At 47.4% G+C, this 16,638-nt stretch overlaps 1 protein-coding gene across 3 annotated transcripts in view; it reads left to right on the top strand.

The window, feature by feature from the left end:
* Positions 1-376: 376 nt before the first annotated feature.
* Positions 377-16,638, top strand: part of CACNA1D (calcium voltage-gated channel subunit alpha1 D) — a 311,617-nt gene continuing 295,355 nt past the window's right edge. For all 3 annotated transcript variants that reach the window (XM_077749464.1, XM_077749470.1, XM_077749467.1), the window contains exons 1-3: positions 377-443; positions 2,393-2,702; positions 6,373-6,478. In XM_077749464.1, coding sequence (XP_077605590.1) covers positions 377-443; positions 2,393-2,702; positions 6,373-6,478 — 483 coding nt within the window. The remainder of the gene's footprint in view (positions 444-2,392; positions 2,703-6,372; positions 6,479-16,638) is intronic.

Here is a 16,638-nt window from a genome sequence, read left to right as displayed (position 1 = left end):
ACAGCGGCGCCAAACCAGAGCAGGGCGGAGGTGAGAGGGGGTACTTCGCAGAAACCCGGTTAGATCTCAAGGTGCCGTTACCTGGGGGCAGTGAATGATCTCCAGACAGCAGGGCTCCACCATCCCCCCGCAACCAGAAAGAGCCAGAGGGAGCGGGGCGGGGGGTGCTCCTGCCCTACCGCAGAGCGTGGAGGGAGCCTGGCAGAGCCCCTCCGCACCCAGCAACGACCGCCCGCTTGCACCTGTGCTCCCAGGGGGCGGGGCCTCCTCCAGGTGTGCGGAGGGGAGGACGCCCTGAGCCAAGGCGGGCGCGGGAGCCTCNCCGACGCCCAGCACAGTGCCCTGCACACAGTAGGCGCTCAATAAATGTTCGTGGATGATGATGATGATGATGATGAAAAACATGCACCATCAACGGCAGCAGCAAGCGGACCACGCGAACGGTGAGCAGCCAGAGCCTGGGCACCCGCTGCCAAATCTAATCCTTGTCATGGCCCTTTTCCCACCCCCTCTCCCTTCCCACCCCCTCCCGTCTCTGATGCGCTGGGTGGGTTGAGGGGGCTGGAGAGGATGCTTCTAGCTCGGTGTCATCTACACAGAAAGGGGAGATGCGTGACAGCCACTCCGTTCTCCCCTTCAGGCCTTGAATGTCAGAGTTAATTCTGCATTTGTGGGGTGGGGGCGGCCGTGGAGTCGTTGGAGTAGTGTGCCGCCGGAGGGACGGCGAGCCGAGGTGACTCGGGTTCAGTGTCCTCGGGCTCAACTTTCCTCCAACGCTCCCGAGCGATGGAAGGGGGATGGCTGTTAGTCCTCAGCCCGAGCCCCCTTTCCAGCCTCTTCTCGTCTTCCTCTCCTTCCCCGCCCCCTGGTCTCCAGTGGCATCCGGAAAATTCTAGGATTGCCCGGTTTCCCTCTTCCCGACGGTGGGTGAAGCACACCCCGCCCCTGGAGAGGGAGGCCGGGTCTCAGAATCACGGCCAGGGGGTCGGGTGGAGCGTATTCCTGCTCCCAGCGTCGCTGTGCACACGTCGGTAACCTAGCAATGCCCGGGGAGCCGCTGGCGGCCGCTGTGGGGCTCCCCTCCCCAGCCCGGCCTGGGCACCACGTGCAGCCAGCCACCACGCCGGCCTGGCTGGGTGCTGATGAACTGCTTCTGGTCAGTTCTCCTGCCTCCTTGGAGGCCAGGGCGCCCCCCACACCCTCAGTGGGCTCACAGCCTTTCCGGGTGAGGGCTTCCCATGGGAAGCCTCCGAACAACTCCTCCCCTGCTGGGGACTGTCTGCAGCTGCCCCCCCCCCCCCACCTCTCCCGTGGCCCCCTTCTCAGGCTGCTGGGCAGGCAGACCTGTGCTTGCTTTGCCTCTCTTGTTCTCTGCTTAGCAAGAACTGGGTTTGCAAACGCCCATCTCTCTACCTTGCCACCACTCTCCCTTTGACTTCTGTCTCAGTAAGGAGGTAGTGATTGAAGGTAGGCAAGTGCCTGAGAGACCTGCCAGAGTCAGGGTCTGACCCCAGGTCAGAGAGGGCCGTGCACATGGAGCCCTCTGGGGGTTCTGCCTGTACCTGGATGCCAGCCTGCACTGAGATGATTCCCTGCTTGGGCTTTGAGGACCCCTGGCACAATCCGGTCTGTCTTCCCTAGGTGGAGGGGTGCAAGCTGCCTGTCTTGACTGGTTCTCTGGATGCTGGCTTGGCTGCTGCGGCTGCAATTTAAAATGCAAAAAAGGCCTAAAGAGGTTTTCTGTTTTCGGAAGCCTGTGGAGGAAATGAGTCCCAAGCATCATGAATTTTCATCTGCAGGAAGTGTCAGTGCATAATCTAGATATTTGTTATGGGGCTTTTGGTATTGCCCCGGTGCCAGCAGAGGGTTTTTTTTTTTTTTCCTGTGCCGAAAAAAATGCATTCGTGGCTGTGGAAAGATGTTGGAGTAACACCCTGAAAATGATTAAGACTATTGAGTTATTGGCACTGCCTTTTTAAAATTTTTTTATTTTTTTGGTAGTGATGGTGGTAGTTATTTTGGAGAAAAGCTGTTGTACATATCTGTTAACTCATTAGAGATACATGGGTTTTAAAAGTCAGAAAAAGTGGAATAAATGTGGGATGATTTCAGCTTGAAGCAAGGCACGGGCAGAGGCCTTGTGAAGACCTGGAGAGAGGCTCTCGCTCCATTACAGTAGTGGGTCGGCCCTGGGCCTCCGACACTCTGCACAGAGTGCAAGGAGTTCTCTTCCTGCTTCTGCAAAATAGGACATGAGGTTCAAAATGGAAACATGGGAATGACACCCCCCTTCCTCTGTTATTGATGGGAGACAACTTTGCTCTTTTCTGACACTGGATTCCCACTGTTTTTTTGTTTGTTTCTTAATTTTTCTTTTTCTCCTTCTTCCCAGAGGCAAACTATGCAAGAGGCACCAGACTCCCTCTTTCTGGTGAAGGACCAACTTCTCAGCCGAATAGCTCCAAGCAAACCGTCCTGTCTTGGCAAGCTGCAATCGATGCTGCTAGACAGGCCAAGGCTGCCCAAACTATGAGCACCTCCGCACCCCCACCTGTAGGATCTCTCTCCCAAAGAAAACGTCAGCAATACGCCAAGAGCAAAAAACAGGGTAACTCGTCCAACAGCCGACCTGCCCGTGCCCTTTTCTGTTTATCACTCAATAACCCCATCCGAAGAGCCTGCATTAGTATAGTGGAATGGAAGTATCCTTTTTTTGGGGGAAGTCTTTCTCATTTTCTCTTTTACCATCTGTTCTTCAAAAGGAATTGCTTTCTGAAATGGCACAAAGTCGTAGCAGTCTGGAATGGGAGCAACAGAAGAGCGTATGGAAAGGGTTTCATTGTATATACCTTCCTGTCTCCTCGGGATGCAGAAGGGCTGCTCTATGGGTGTATTTAGCTGTGTGTGTGTGTGTGTGTGTGTGTGCGCGCGCGCGCGCACGCACGCAGTGATGGAGGGAGGGAGTGACAGCCTAAAACTTCAAAGTGTTCATTAAATATGAAATGTACCTTTGGTCATTTGATGTGATGTCATTAGTTTAAACCCATCATTGTTTTGGGGGCAGTGATATACATTGAACCTACGGCAAATAAGGTATGCTGATTTAAAACGAAAAGACTGTAGAAGACTCTGCTAGAAAGAAATACATTTTGGACCTTTAGTGGCACCTTCTCATTCTGATGTTTGGAATTTGTTTCTGCAGCGCCAGCTACTGCTAAGGTTGCTTCTAGCTCTGACATCTGGTGATGGGGACTGTTCAGGTAGCTACAAATATGAACACTTGCTTCCTAGGGAGGGAGCAGTGTGCTCATCAATGCTATGACTTCCTGGAATTTCCTTTTGACATGTTCCAAAAACGCATGTGAAACGTGAGCACGAGGGAGCGTATGGAGGGGGAGGCTGGCGAGTGCCTCTTCTGCCTGAGCCCTTGTGAGTTAGAGAGCAGCCTGTCAGTGGGGGAATTTGCAGTTGCTGCTTTTGTAAAACATTCTGTCTGTGTCCTTGGACTGGAGAGACATTTCTGGGTGTCTCCTTTGTATTTTTAAAACTGAACTCCAGATGCCTCAGGATGGTTGTTAGGTCCTGGATCTTGGAAAATCAGGGTGCTCTGCCTGCTTGCCCCCTCCCCCAAACCTGGAGGCCAGTCCCCAGTTCCTGCCACCCTTCAGAAAAGGTTGACTGAGGCCTCCTTTCTGAGCAAATGGCTTTCTAATTAGTCAGATGATTCATTGGTCTCAGTAAAACAAAGCATTTCCTTTTCCCAGAAGTGTATTTGGGGCTGACAGGAGCGTTAGAGCAGCTTCTGACCATAGGAAAGAGTGTGAATGTAGGGCTTCTCCCACCAGCCCGGTGTGGATGGGCTAGAAAGAGAGTGTGTTGGCCAGTAGCTGGAAGGTGGAGCTGAAACCCTCTTAGAGCCTGAGTACCTTGCTAGGCAGCGATTTGCATGTCTTCTGTCTTAGCTGGCTTATTTTCTGTGTTCATGGATGCAAGTTAAAATGAGGTAACTTTGTTTAGAAAGGTTTTGCAGAGGGCAGCCAAATGCAAGGGTAGGATTTGAGGGGTTTTCATGTGGTTTTCCTTTTTAGAACAGATGTCTCTTCTCTATAGGGAGTTACGGTGTCTCTCACATAGCTGGGGTTGTGTGGATGTGTTTTCTCTATAAGTTCTTTTCTGGTCTGAGAACGAACACCAGTGTCAGCTGGGAGGTATCTAGGTGCGTAGGGTGTGCCTCAGTGGCATCGCTCGAGTTAGAGGCATGCTTACCCTTAGCCAGAAAGATCTCCTCCTCCTGAGGTTGGCTTGACATGACTCCGAGGGAGCAGAGACCTCTCCGGGGTCATTAATTTCACGTGGAGTGGAGCGGGAGCCTGACGCTGTTTCTCTATGTGCACAGTAATTTCTGTGTAGCGATTTATGTGTACGGAGTGAATTCCCGGATCACGCTGCTGACTCCCTTTCCCGCACTGCCAGACCCACGTGTACAGGAACGAGGGGATGTGGCTGCCAATGCAGGGGGAAGCTTGCCTGCAAACGGGACAGTCTGTAGAACAGATCTTTAAACAATGTGTGATCTGTTTGTCTTTCCAAGTGACGGTTTCCTTCTCGGTCAGGGAGCAGGTTATAGAAATCCTCCTGAAGCCAGTAATGCCAGGCCCAGGCAGCACTGGGAGGGCGACAGCTTCATTTGTTTTTACACCCAGACGAGGCGGGGTGTCCTGCATCTTAAGGGAGTGAGAAGAGTTTGCCTTAGCAAAAGGAATTTTTAGGAGCAGATCCATCTATTTCTCTATTGCTCTGTTCTGCTTGGCTTGTAAAAGTCTTGTGGGTGAGACAGTCTCCACCAACACCTGGAAACTGAAACCTGACCCCCATAAAGAAAAAGAATTACGCCGGGCATTCCTGAACAGCACTGGTATCTTTCAGATTGCCTGGCGCATCATTTAGGTGTTGGGAACTAAAAAGGAAAGGCGGGGTATGGGGCATGGAGAGGCCATAGGTGTGTTTCTATGTAGAATAACAGTGGGACAGTTGGCTTTTAAAATTTCAGTAGGAACTGCGAAAAGGAAAAAAAGGAAAAGGAGATTCTGAAGTCTTTTTAAGGGAAACTGTCTTAAAGTTGGATCCCTAGATAAGAGATTTTGTAATCCTAGATGAGCTAAAAGAGTAAATATGAATGAAAGCTAATTGGCTTTAAAAATAAACCCATCAGAATTAGTAAGAGAATAATGTCACGCATGGCCTTATTTCAGTGAGTGTGAAGCTCTTCACAGGGCTGAGTTCTCATGAGACTCAGGGTATCCCTAGAGAGGAAAGGTGCCTTTGTTTCCCCAGTAGGTTTGGATTTCCCAGAAGGATATTGGGATGAATGGAGAAGGGTCTGTTCATATCCTCAAATCTTGAATGTTTCAAGGAGTTTGGTTAAACCAGTGGCNCCAAAGACTATGTTAGTGTTCAGAAACCTTGCAGTTTGGAAAGGCTGAAAACCAAAAGAAGATAAACAGTCATTTTAGTAGAGGTCAAACCTTGCATTGCCAGTTGTCTCTTAATAACACCAGAATGTTTAAGCAAGTGTCTGTTGAAAGCTGATTTCAAAAGTGATTCTTCCAGACAGACCCCCGAGATTTAGAATTGCTCAGTTGTACTTTGCAAGTGTCTGGTGCTGATTTCTTATGGCCTTTTATTTAATTTGTTTATAAATTGAATGCAGTAACAGCTCATTATAAACTGAGCTCCAGTCCAGCTGTAATCTGAAACAGTGATAGGCATTGATTAGTAAAGGAAGCAGAGGGGGAGCTGGAGCCCAGCATGCCGGTCACAGTGTCTCAGGCATTGGAACATGCCATGATACAGTCACAGGTAGAATGCAGAAAGTCCTGGTGACTTGGCCTGCCCCGGTCCAGACAGGAGATCGACCCAGCCAAGAATAGCCCCCGAGAAAATGGCTTTAACACATGGAGACAAGGATTTGTGGGAGAGATTTGTCTCATGAGGACTTCTCTTTGTGTCTCCAGCAGTGTTCTAAGGACTTTGTCACTTTTAAAACTTTAAGAATCAGAAACCTGGTTCAGAGGCTGCCCTAACTGGATGTATGTTTAGGTTTCCATATAAAATGCACAGCAAAGAATGAGCGTAACGTGATCCTTGTAGAAGGAAAGGACATGGAAAAGTCATTCGCTAGGAAGACTTGCCAGACGACCATGGATGATTACATCTACTGGGGACCTAGGGGGTCTTGACAGCTCATCGAGAAGGGGTTTGTGGGTATAATTTTCATTTCAAAAGCAATTCAGGAGTGGTGTGATTGGGAATATGATGAGAGAGAGGATTTACGTTTGCATAAGACATATATACCTTAACAAAAATTTTCAGACCATTTGACATATTTATATTATTGGCTATTTTTGCCAATTGTGTGGCCTTAGCTATTTACATCCCATTCCCTGAAGATGATTCTAATTCAACAAATCATAACTTGGTAAGTGTCCTTATAGTTCCTGCTTGTCTTGATGTGTGGTTATCATTTGCCTCTCAACTTAAACTGGCAGCTGGCTTTCTGGGTGGCTGAAGTTTACCACTATGCATGTGATGTTTCCTGGAGCTTTGCAACAGGGGGTTGGTTGGTTTGTTTTTCTCTCTGACCTGTATTCTCAAATTTATACCGAATGAAAGTGTTTAAAGTCCTGAATCTTGTATAAAGAGATGTGGAACTTTTTAAATGGAATGTTCTGGTTTGTAGCATATTTTAAAATGACTTTTCTCTCTACATAGACTTTTGCCATCCACCATTATTTTCATGATAATAAGAGCTGCTTTTTTTTTTTTATTTATTTAAATCAAGTGTTATTGGGGAGTGGTGGGTCTTTTGTTTGGTCAATTTTTCTGGTAAGTAGAGAATTACTGTGGACTTTGCACATGAAGTAGAGAATTACTGTGGACTTTGCACGTGAACTATTCATTTTTAGGACAGCAGAATACAAGGAAACGAATAGATCTACGTGGAATCCAATTTAGAGAATAGAGTGTAGTATTTTACTAGGAGCAGCCTATGAAATGCCCCAAGATAAAATGATTCTATGGTTAAATAAATCGGGATACTTCCACATACTTTATTGCCCTTAAAGATTTATAGCGCACATTAGCTCAGTAAGAGCCCTGGGAAGGTCTGTAGTTAAAAAACCAGTTTCATTTTGTTTAACTCAGCTAGTCCCTAAAAGTAATTGGTCATGGATTCTTCACTTTCTTTGGCAGAACACGTCACCGAACCAGTGTTTCATGGAACTTCCTTTGGGAAAGGTTGATACAGGTTAAAAAACAAAACAAAAGAATGAATGAAAAAAGAAAAAGAAAAGCCTTAAAGAGCACCGGAGTTGGGACTAGGAGAGTGTTTGTCCCACTGAGCTGGCACCTAGCTGTGTTCTGGGGCATTTCCCTAAATCCTCTCTACGTGGACATTCACCCACTTGTCAAGGGGGTTGGATGCGAAGATCACTGGGATTGTGTTTACCTCTGATATTCTGTCGTCTTTATGATTCAGAAGGCCCATCAGGATTTTTCTCCAGCTCCAGCATCCATCCTCCTGGGTGGAGGCTGTGCAGAAAGGCAGGTGGGGCAGGGGCCAGCGCTGGGTAACAGGGAGCTCGCCCTCTTGCTTTCTCGTCTTTTCAGCTGGATTCTTTTGTTTCTGGTTTTTCATGTTGAATCTGTATCTTTGTAGGGCTGCTGTTTGTAACCGAGTGTTGTAAGGGCAACACTAGTGTCGGGAGAGGTCTGCTGGGTTCTGAAGATCCCGAAATTAGGCTCCTGTGATTTTCGCCTTAATAGTTTGTATACAGGATTTCATGCCACACTTAAGATGTTGCGGCATAAGTCAGATAATAACGTGATGTCTGTTCACGGTCTGGCTTTTATAGTCTGATTTCTAGAGAATGCAGTAAACTTGCGGCTACTGCTCCTCCTGAAAATGTAACTCGACAAGAGTTGGATGCACGTCTACACACTTACCACTAGTGTGTATTTATACTGTGGTGATTTGTGTGCTTTGGGATATTTTAAACAGCTTCCGATTTGGTTGTAGACATGTGACATTAGAGGATCATTTTCAAGGAAAAGCAGAAGCGGCAAAAAGCCCCCATCAATGGGGATAGATCATCATAGTCTAGGCCACAGATGGTGTCAGCCTTGTTACCAAATTTAACAATGTGGATGGTGACCCAGTTTGTTGCTTTTTGTAGCTCAAGAGAACATGATTAAACAAACTTAGAAAATAAATACCTTTCAGAAAGGCAGATTAATTCAGATCAATGGAATAATTAATGTAGCTGCGTGTGTAAGCCAATTAATATTCTGATTTTTCCCAGGGAAATTCAGGGCACTGATATCTGCTGTCAGACCAGTTGGATTTCTCAGCTAACGAGTAAGGGAATAAAATGCAAGAAATGGATAAACCTCTCTTCTTCTCCTTTGCAATCCCTCCCTAGCGGATCCTTTCTTGACAGTTCTTAAACATTGGTATTTTTAGGGGGTGGAGGGAGAGGCAGTGCATTAAGTTTGGCAGGCCTTTCTAAAAACCAACATGTATTCCTTTGACCTCTTACTGTTCTGAAACTCATAGCATTCAAGTTTCTGTCTTGTTTCACTTGGATGGTCACATGGCCAGATGAGTTTATTCTCTGCTTGACTCTTTAAATATTTCCTTTCCCACTGTGGGAAGGGAAGATCTTTGTGGATTTCCCCCTGACTCTTTGCAAGGTCCCATGCCATGTCGGTGCTCTCACCAGGGAGCCGTTTTTTTGTTTTTTTGTTTTTTTAATACATTTGACCCAATTTATACCAAAGTGATTGCTCTATTTTTGGGATCGGTTTAGAGGCAGCTGAACGAAGCTTATTTTTCATCTGTAGTAAATACCTTTCAGTTAACGTGAATGGTAAAGCAAAGGGCAGAGACCGATACGGGTTGCAAAGCTGCACGTGTCAGGGAGCTGATGGTTTGCTTTGCTTCATAGCTCTGTGGGTGTGTGTATGTTGAACTCTTAGAGCCAGCTTGGTGCCAGCTGTTTCTGCCCGTTACAGGTCATCTGTAGTGACGGGATTACTTCTGTTGGGTAGGAAAGGTGGCCATCCCCACTGGTGTGATAGGTTTTTTGTCTGGGTTGCATGCAACTTAGTCAGCTTTGGAGATCTGGAAACTACCTTGGGGACAGCAAGTTTTCCCAGGGTTAGATTTTTTTTTTTTTTTTAAATATAAACAGTCTCAAGTTTCTATGCAGCTTTCATTTGTGGATTTGCAGGGACTGGTGGAGGCTGAAGCCATGGAAACAGTACAACTGAGTTCCCACAGTGAGACCCTTCTTGGCTCAGTGGGTAGCGCTAACTCCTCGCTTCTGCTTATTGAAAGTATATATCACTGGTTTAATTTCTTCTTAGCCTGGGTTAGGGGGGCGGAGGGGAGAGCTCTGCTTCATGGGGTGTCAGAGCGAGGCTGCTCACAGTATTGTACTTCAGTGTGTTGAAGGATGCTTTATCTTGCTTACCAAACTTCCATTTTTCTGCCTGTGCAGCGGGCTCCTCGTACTCCCCGGCCCTGGCCATGCCCAGCTGTCGGTAGCGCTGAGCCGCCCCAAACTAGAGCTGTCCCGAGTGGGGCTGCTCTTTTGCCAGTTCAGACCTTCCTTCATGTCTGCTAATGACGCCACCCGCGGAGAGCAGGGCGTCTGGCCCAGGCCTCTCTATCCCTTTATCAGGCTCAGCAGCGGATAAAGGGTGTTCAGTAAGTTGCTCGTTCAATTCAACAGGCTGTTTGACCAAACCTTTGGCCCCTTTCCTGCCCCCGTTCTCATCTTGTTGTTGAGGCCCCTTTGTTTTTCTTTGGCCAGTTGACATTTTGCCTCTACAGAACCCCTCCCCGCTTCCCCTCCTCCCCGTCCATACCCTGGGTTGCTGTGGCCGGCTCCTCCTGGGCCGTCTGGGCTTTTTGAGTTCCTCCTTCATAGCCGCCCCCCATTTGTCCACCTGCAGTTCCTAGGCACTGCTCTTGTGAGCTTGCCTGCCTTCCAGGCTTTTCTCCGTCTGCAGTGCCTCTCTCCCCCAGCCTGTTCTTCTCCTCCTCCTCCTCCTCCTCCTCTTTCTTCTGTTTTTTTATTTTTGAGAGAGAGAGAGAGAGAGAGAGAGAGAACGAACAAGCAGGGGAGGGGCAGAGAGAAAGGGAGACACAGAATCTGAAGCAGGCTCCAGGCTCTGCGCTGTCAGCACAGAGCCCCACGCGGGGCTCAAATTCATAAGCGGTGAGAAAATGACCTGCGCTGAAGTCAGAGGCTTAACCGACTGAGCCACCCAGGCGCCCATGAAGTAACACTCTTATTTGAACCTGTCTGGTGGGACCTCGCATATAAAATACCCTATATTTTAGTTCTTTATATTCCCATCTTATCTCTAGCCTATCAAGCATCTTCAGAATACAATTCATAGGGGGTATAGCTCAGTGGTAGGGCATTGGACTGCAGAATCCAGTTCATAGTGAATCAGTCTGGAATCCCCAACAGTGCCTGGCCTGGTGGTACAAAGTAGCTGTTCAGTAAATACGTGTTGTTGATGTGATTGCCAGGAGCAGCACCGCCCCATTCTTTCCTCTGAGCTTTATTCAGGATTTCCTCGTTTGGCAGGCCCCTCTGTGGACTCCTTGGAGGTCCTTGCCTGGGAGTGAGTGGGAAGTTATAAGTGCGTATTCCTGAAAAGGTTAGGGTCTTGTGACTCTGCTTCTCAAGTACCTCTTGCTGAAGGAGCCCTGGGAACTTGGGTTGAGAGCTGAGCCACCTAGCATGGTTTGTGCTTGCAGTAGCGGAGTGGTGGGTCTCTGAGCAGCAGTGCTGGCTGTGGGCTCTTGGCAGTGGGACCATTGTGAGATGCCTTCTAGTGGCCAGGAACGTTGTGGGACAGTGTACTTTGATCACATTCTCTCTTCCATGGCTGATGTGGTGTTTCCTGGGCTTAACAAGTGAGCACATTGGATCTGTGTGGTCATATAGTTCAGCACCTCACAGTTTTTGCACATAGTGAGAATTTCCCAAACACATTTTTATAACTTGGTTCATTGGGCTTAGCCTATAAGGTGGGTTTTAGTTTGGTATGTTATCCACACTGTGTCTTTGCTCCGCTGTCTTTCTGTTTGAACTGTACGCTCTTATTTCTGCACGACTAGATTCTGTCTCTTCTGGGACAGCTCACGTGCTGCCTCCTCAGCTCAGCCTCCTCGGAACCTCATTCACTCGTGCCTCCCACTCCGCCTGTCAGAGTGTAACTACTTGCTTTCCCTCTGCCCTCCCATAAGCACGGTAAACCCTCCTCTTTACAGGCATTAGCTCCTTTCCACCTCATTTTATAACTGCTATGGGGAATGGTTTGTGTGTTGTGGTTCTGCACATGTGCTCTAGGGTCTGATGGCCTGGTTCTTTGGCTGATTAGCTGAGTTACTTTGGATGAAATCAGCATATGAGTTCCTAGAGACGGAGGCTGGAGTCTGATCACTCTCTATCATGTTGTGAACTTAACCCTGTACCTGGCGCACAGTAGGCACTTCAGGAAACGTATGTGGAACGAGTGAATAAATACATGAATGGCCATACAAGAGCTTCACGGTAGGTCCTTATGGATCAGTAGTTAATTTTCAACAATTGGCTAATGATTAATGTTTGCCTAAGAGGCTGACTTTCGTGGTCCAGTGTTAATGAGAATCCCAGGAAACACCTGTCAGTTTGCCTTTAATTTCAGGATGGTGTCTTTCTTGGCAAATTTAACTCTTTATATATGAGGCAGGAGAGAGGAAAGACGAGCACTTGTTGATACTTTTTGAATCCCTAAGTCGTAAGCTGGCTGCTGTGTTCAGTGTTGTATGCGCGCTGAGTGTGTGCGTTCGGGCGCAAGCGTGAGCGTCACGGTTCCTGGGCAGATGGGAGGGGGAAAGCGGCCAAACAACCAGAGGAGGTAGACTTGTGTAGTGACACTTCACCCAACGCTGGCTTCCTAACCATGAAATATGAACCAGTTTGCGTGCCGCACAAATCATCACATCTTTTCTAGTTCCTGGGCTCCATCTTCTACTGAATGGACTATTGACAGGTTTTTAGAGACCAAGTCCAGCTCTTAAAGAGTTCAGGTTTGCTACTATTCAAGTTTCTTAAGAAGAATTTCAAAAGGGTCCTCAGTCATTTGGTTTGTTAAGAAAAGCAAATCTCATTGTTCTGTAGTCCTGCCTTGAGCACTGGTGTTTCTAAGCTTGGCTTAGAGAGCAGATATTTGGATATACTGATGTATTAGCCAGCATATGTTGGATTTTGGGTTGTGGAGCCACAACTTAAAATGGCTTAGTTGGGAAAAAGTGTGTGTGTGTGTGTGTGTGTGTAATTTATTAACTTAGCTAACTAAAAAGTCCAAGGGGGCAGAAGTCCTATTAGAGGCATCTGGAAAAGGGGGCATTAAAGAGTGTATCGGGGCACCTGGGTGGTTCAGTTGGTTCTGTATCTGACTGTCAACTTCAGCTCAGGTCATGATTTCACAGTCATAAGATCAAGCCCTGTATTGGGTTCCACATTGAGTGTGGTGCCTGCTTGGGATTCTCTCTCTCCTTCTCTCTCTGCTCCCCAATGCATCCCCCCCAATCCGGGCATGCTCTCTCTTTTTCTGTCTCTCTCTTTTTCAAAATAAATAAATATAAAAAAGAGGATATCAGAATGCCAGCCCTCGGGTGTCTGTGGCAGAGGCTGGCTGGCCTGCAGTGGGTTTGCCTCACACACCATCTGAGTGGCGCATCCCTCTTAGCCCATCTGGGGGAGGGGCTGTGGGGAGTTGCATTCTTTCCTTAACCTCAGCTCAAGTTCAGTATTTTATTTTATTTTTTTAAATGTTTTATTTATTTCTAGGAGAGAGAGACAGCGTGAGCAGGGGAGGGTCAGAGAGAGAGGGAGTCACAGACTGAAACAGGCTCCAGGCTCCGAGCTGGCAGTCAGCACAGAGCCCGACGCGGGGCTCGAACCCACGAACCGCGAGATCATGACCTAAGTGAAAGTCGGAAAGTCGGACGCTTAACCGACTAAGCCACCCAGGTGCCCCTCAAGTTCAGTATTTTAAAAATGATTATGTGAGAAACAAGAGACCCCTGTGGCAGATTTGTGGATAGTTTCTTTTTTTAACCTTCCCCATCAGTATTTAATTTTTAACTGTGTGCAGAATGTGAGAAGTTCCGGAATCAGAGGGGACAATTTGCCCAGCAGTAGAGATACTTATGTCTCATTAGATATTGGTGGTGGTGGTGGGGGGGGGACTCCAGAGCAGACCCCCAACGGCTCCTCCCCTAAGAAAGCCCCTAAAGAAATTATAGATGAGATGTTCTGGAATTCTAGTGGTTGAGCTACAGGGAAGGACCTCATGGGGCATTACTGTTGCTCCGATGATGTGCCAAGGACAGGGCTGTGGGTGGGTGTCCTTGTCCTGGGGGTGGGACATTGATCAGGCGTCCAGGAGAAGCATCCCTGCTTCTTCCTGCTGCACTCAGACACCTGGGGCTCTCTGCCAGCAGCAGCACAGGCTATGTCCCCAAAGTCCTGTTCTGCCCATGCGATCAAAGTAAGGAAAGTGGCAGAAGGTGTCTTCCCTTTTTAATTCAAGTGGGATATGAGTTCTTGCAGCCGTGGTTCTAACGGACAGTAAGGCTGCATGGCTGGGTGGGCACAGCTGGCCATGGCAGTGGGAAGGAGGACACAATGAGCAAAGCTGAAGATGGGGCTGAAGAGGAAGTGCCTGAGGTGACTAGTCCTGTGTGTGTGTGTGTGTGGGGGGGGTGCAGAGACGTGGGTGGGAGGATGGATGGATGGGTGTTTTTGACACACACCTTGAAGGGTGAAGCCTTCTGGTGATTTTCGCTGAGCAGGGCCCCAGACATTGCCCCGTGCTGGGGAAAATGACTTTCTTCTCCTGAGCCTCCAAGCAATTCTTTTTGCCAATTTTTTATCCACCTCCCTATTGGCTGAGTGGTAATTCTAGAAATCAGAGGACATCTGTTGAAATTATTGAATGAGTGACCTTGGGGGGCAGGCTGGAGGCAAAAGGGAGGCCGACGTTGGGGAGGGAAGGCAGGCTCCCAGCTGCTCAGGGAAAACATGGCCGGCAGGTAGACCCAGCCTGGGAAGGAGGGACGCGGCAGTTGGGGCCTCCAAGCAGGTGAGGTGAGAGGCACTCACCTTTTCCTGCCTCCTTTCTTCTGTGTCCAAGGGGAAGTCTAGCACAATGTGCTCACAGAGAATTTTGTAGAGCTGGATGAACCCTTATTTATAAATCAGGGAGTCGAGGCACCATTATTCAACACATATTTTGTTTGAGATTTGCTATGTGGGGCAGACCAGGCTCTTCTGTCCTTGACTTATAGCCCACGGTGCTCTGGCTCCCTGTGCCAAGGGAAACCCACAACCTGGGATCAGAGAACAACCCTCTTTATTTTCTGCAGTTTGCATTCTTACAACAGATCATCGTTCAACATTTGCACGAATGTATTCTTCTAGACAATGAAAACAATATAAAGTGACAGTCTCTTTACCTGTCCAGCTCATTCTAATCAGTCATCAGTTTGGTGTGACCCTTTCAGAATTTTCCCCTGTGTATGTATGTGTATATAACCTGTGCATTTTGCACAGTAGGTATCTATACAGTTTGGGTATTTTAAAGTTTACACGAGTGGGAACAGAATGCACGTGTCATATGGCTTCTTTTTTTCCCAATTAACGTATCATATAGATCTTTCCTTATCTGTATATGGAGATCTAACAGCTTTGCATTGGGGTTAAATATTCCCTGAATGCATGTACCATGGTTTACCTGTTCTTTTTCTAATTTTAATTTTTTTTAGTGTTTATTTTTGAGAGAGAGAGAGAGAGAAGGGGAAGGGCAGAGAGAGAGAGGGAGACACAGAATCCAAAACAGGCTCCAGGCTCAGAGCTGTCAGCACAGAGCCCAACGTGAGGCTTGAACTCGGGAACAGTGAGATCATGACCTGAGCTGAAGTTGGATGCTTAACTGACTGAGCCACCCAGGCGCCCCTACCTGTTCTCTTTCTGATGATCATTTAGGTTAGTTCCTAAAGTTTTGCCATTTCACACACACTGCTTTGAATATCCTTAAATGTGCTTCTTTGTGCATACAAGGGAACATCTGTCTGGGATATGGACTTAGAAGTAAACTCTCTGGGTGGGAAGATAGTGCATTTCCAGTTTCTGCACTTACTGCCATGCTGCTGTCCACTATGCCTGTATCCATTTAAACTCCTACCCCCACATCTCCCGGAAGTGATCTGCTGTCACTCACCTCTGATGACCAACCTCACTTGTTCTCACTATGCTATGGTGAGAGAAATTTGGGCAGAGGGTTCAGCCCTCCTCTGGGATGTTTGGCAGGCCTCCAGAGCCTCTGATTAGAGCAGAAAGTCCACAGACCCTGAGCACTAGATTCCTAATCTCTTTTGAACCACAGATCCAGATGGAAGGCCCCAAAGCTTATCATTCTTCTCTTTACTTTGAGTAAGTACTTTGCCAGGTGCTTGATTATTGTAGTTGTGTTTAGTGAAATATTAATTCTAGGCAGCGAATAGGTAAATAAATTTCTTAGTTTTGGAGTGTTTGCTACAATTTCAAGGTGAACACTACCTTTATGCTCCTTTCAGTTGGGGAAGGAAAATATCTAACCTGGTAGGTTTCTAATGTCCCATGTTCTTTGATTATTAATTTTATGTTCGTGCATGGGAAAGTCTCAGTGTTATGTATTTATGATAAGGTTTATGCCCCTCCCCACTACTTCTGAAAGCCCTGAGGTGGCTTAGGAAATAGAAGTGGGTGAAAGATGGGGCAATGTGGAATGGAAACAAAGTCGACCTGCCCCCGGGGGCTCGAGGTGCATGGATTGCTGACACCCGGGCACTGATTTGCCCTTTAGGATTTCCAGCAGTGGTGGCCGAAGGAGGCGCATCCTAACTTACACGGCTTTTATCCTCTCAACAACGGAAAGCAGCTGCAACCATTCAGAGATGCACTTTGTAGGAACAGAATCCAAGGAGGACTCTCCAGTGGGGGGTCCTTGTACAAAGTGCGTCGGCAGGCGTGGTGAGCCCTGTCGTTGCTGTGCTTTTGTTACAGAGTCAGAAACGCCCTGCCAGCAGATGGTCTCTGGCTTCGTAGTTTCTAAAGGGTTAGCGCGCAACACTGAGCTGTGGCGTAATGAAGGCACTTCTGTGTTCTGTGAGAGCTCTGCTTTTTGATTATATAAGTGACGATAGACGTAAAGCTGGGAAGATGAAAAAGAGTAGTTTAACACAGCTATCATTAAATCACGCATAAAGTACTTTTTTGAGCATTTATTATGTGTAGCACAGAGTCCATTAAACACATTCGCTTACTGTCCTAACTTGTGTAAGTGAGAATATAAAAGGATACTATGAATTAATGCTGAGAACTCCTCCAAAACCCTCATTCTTGAAGAGATGTGGTTTTATTATTTTACTCTAATGTGAACTAAGGAAGTGACCAATAGATTTTTTTAAAAAGACATCCTTGAATGTCCTGTAAATAGATAACAATGGAGTATAATGACTTTATATTTAAA

The sequence above is a fragment of the Crocuta crocuta genome, unplaced genomic scaffold (assembly GCF_008692635.1).
Source record: "Crocuta crocuta isolate KB4526 unplaced genomic scaffold, BGI_CrCroc_1.0 scaffold463, whole genome shotgun sequence".
In the NCBI taxonomy this organism is placed as follows: Eukaryota; Metazoa; Chordata; class Mammalia; order Carnivora; family Hyaenidae; genus Crocuta; species Crocuta crocuta.
Note: the sequence above shows the minus strand (reverse complement) of the source record. Positions and strands in the feature narration are given on the sequence as shown.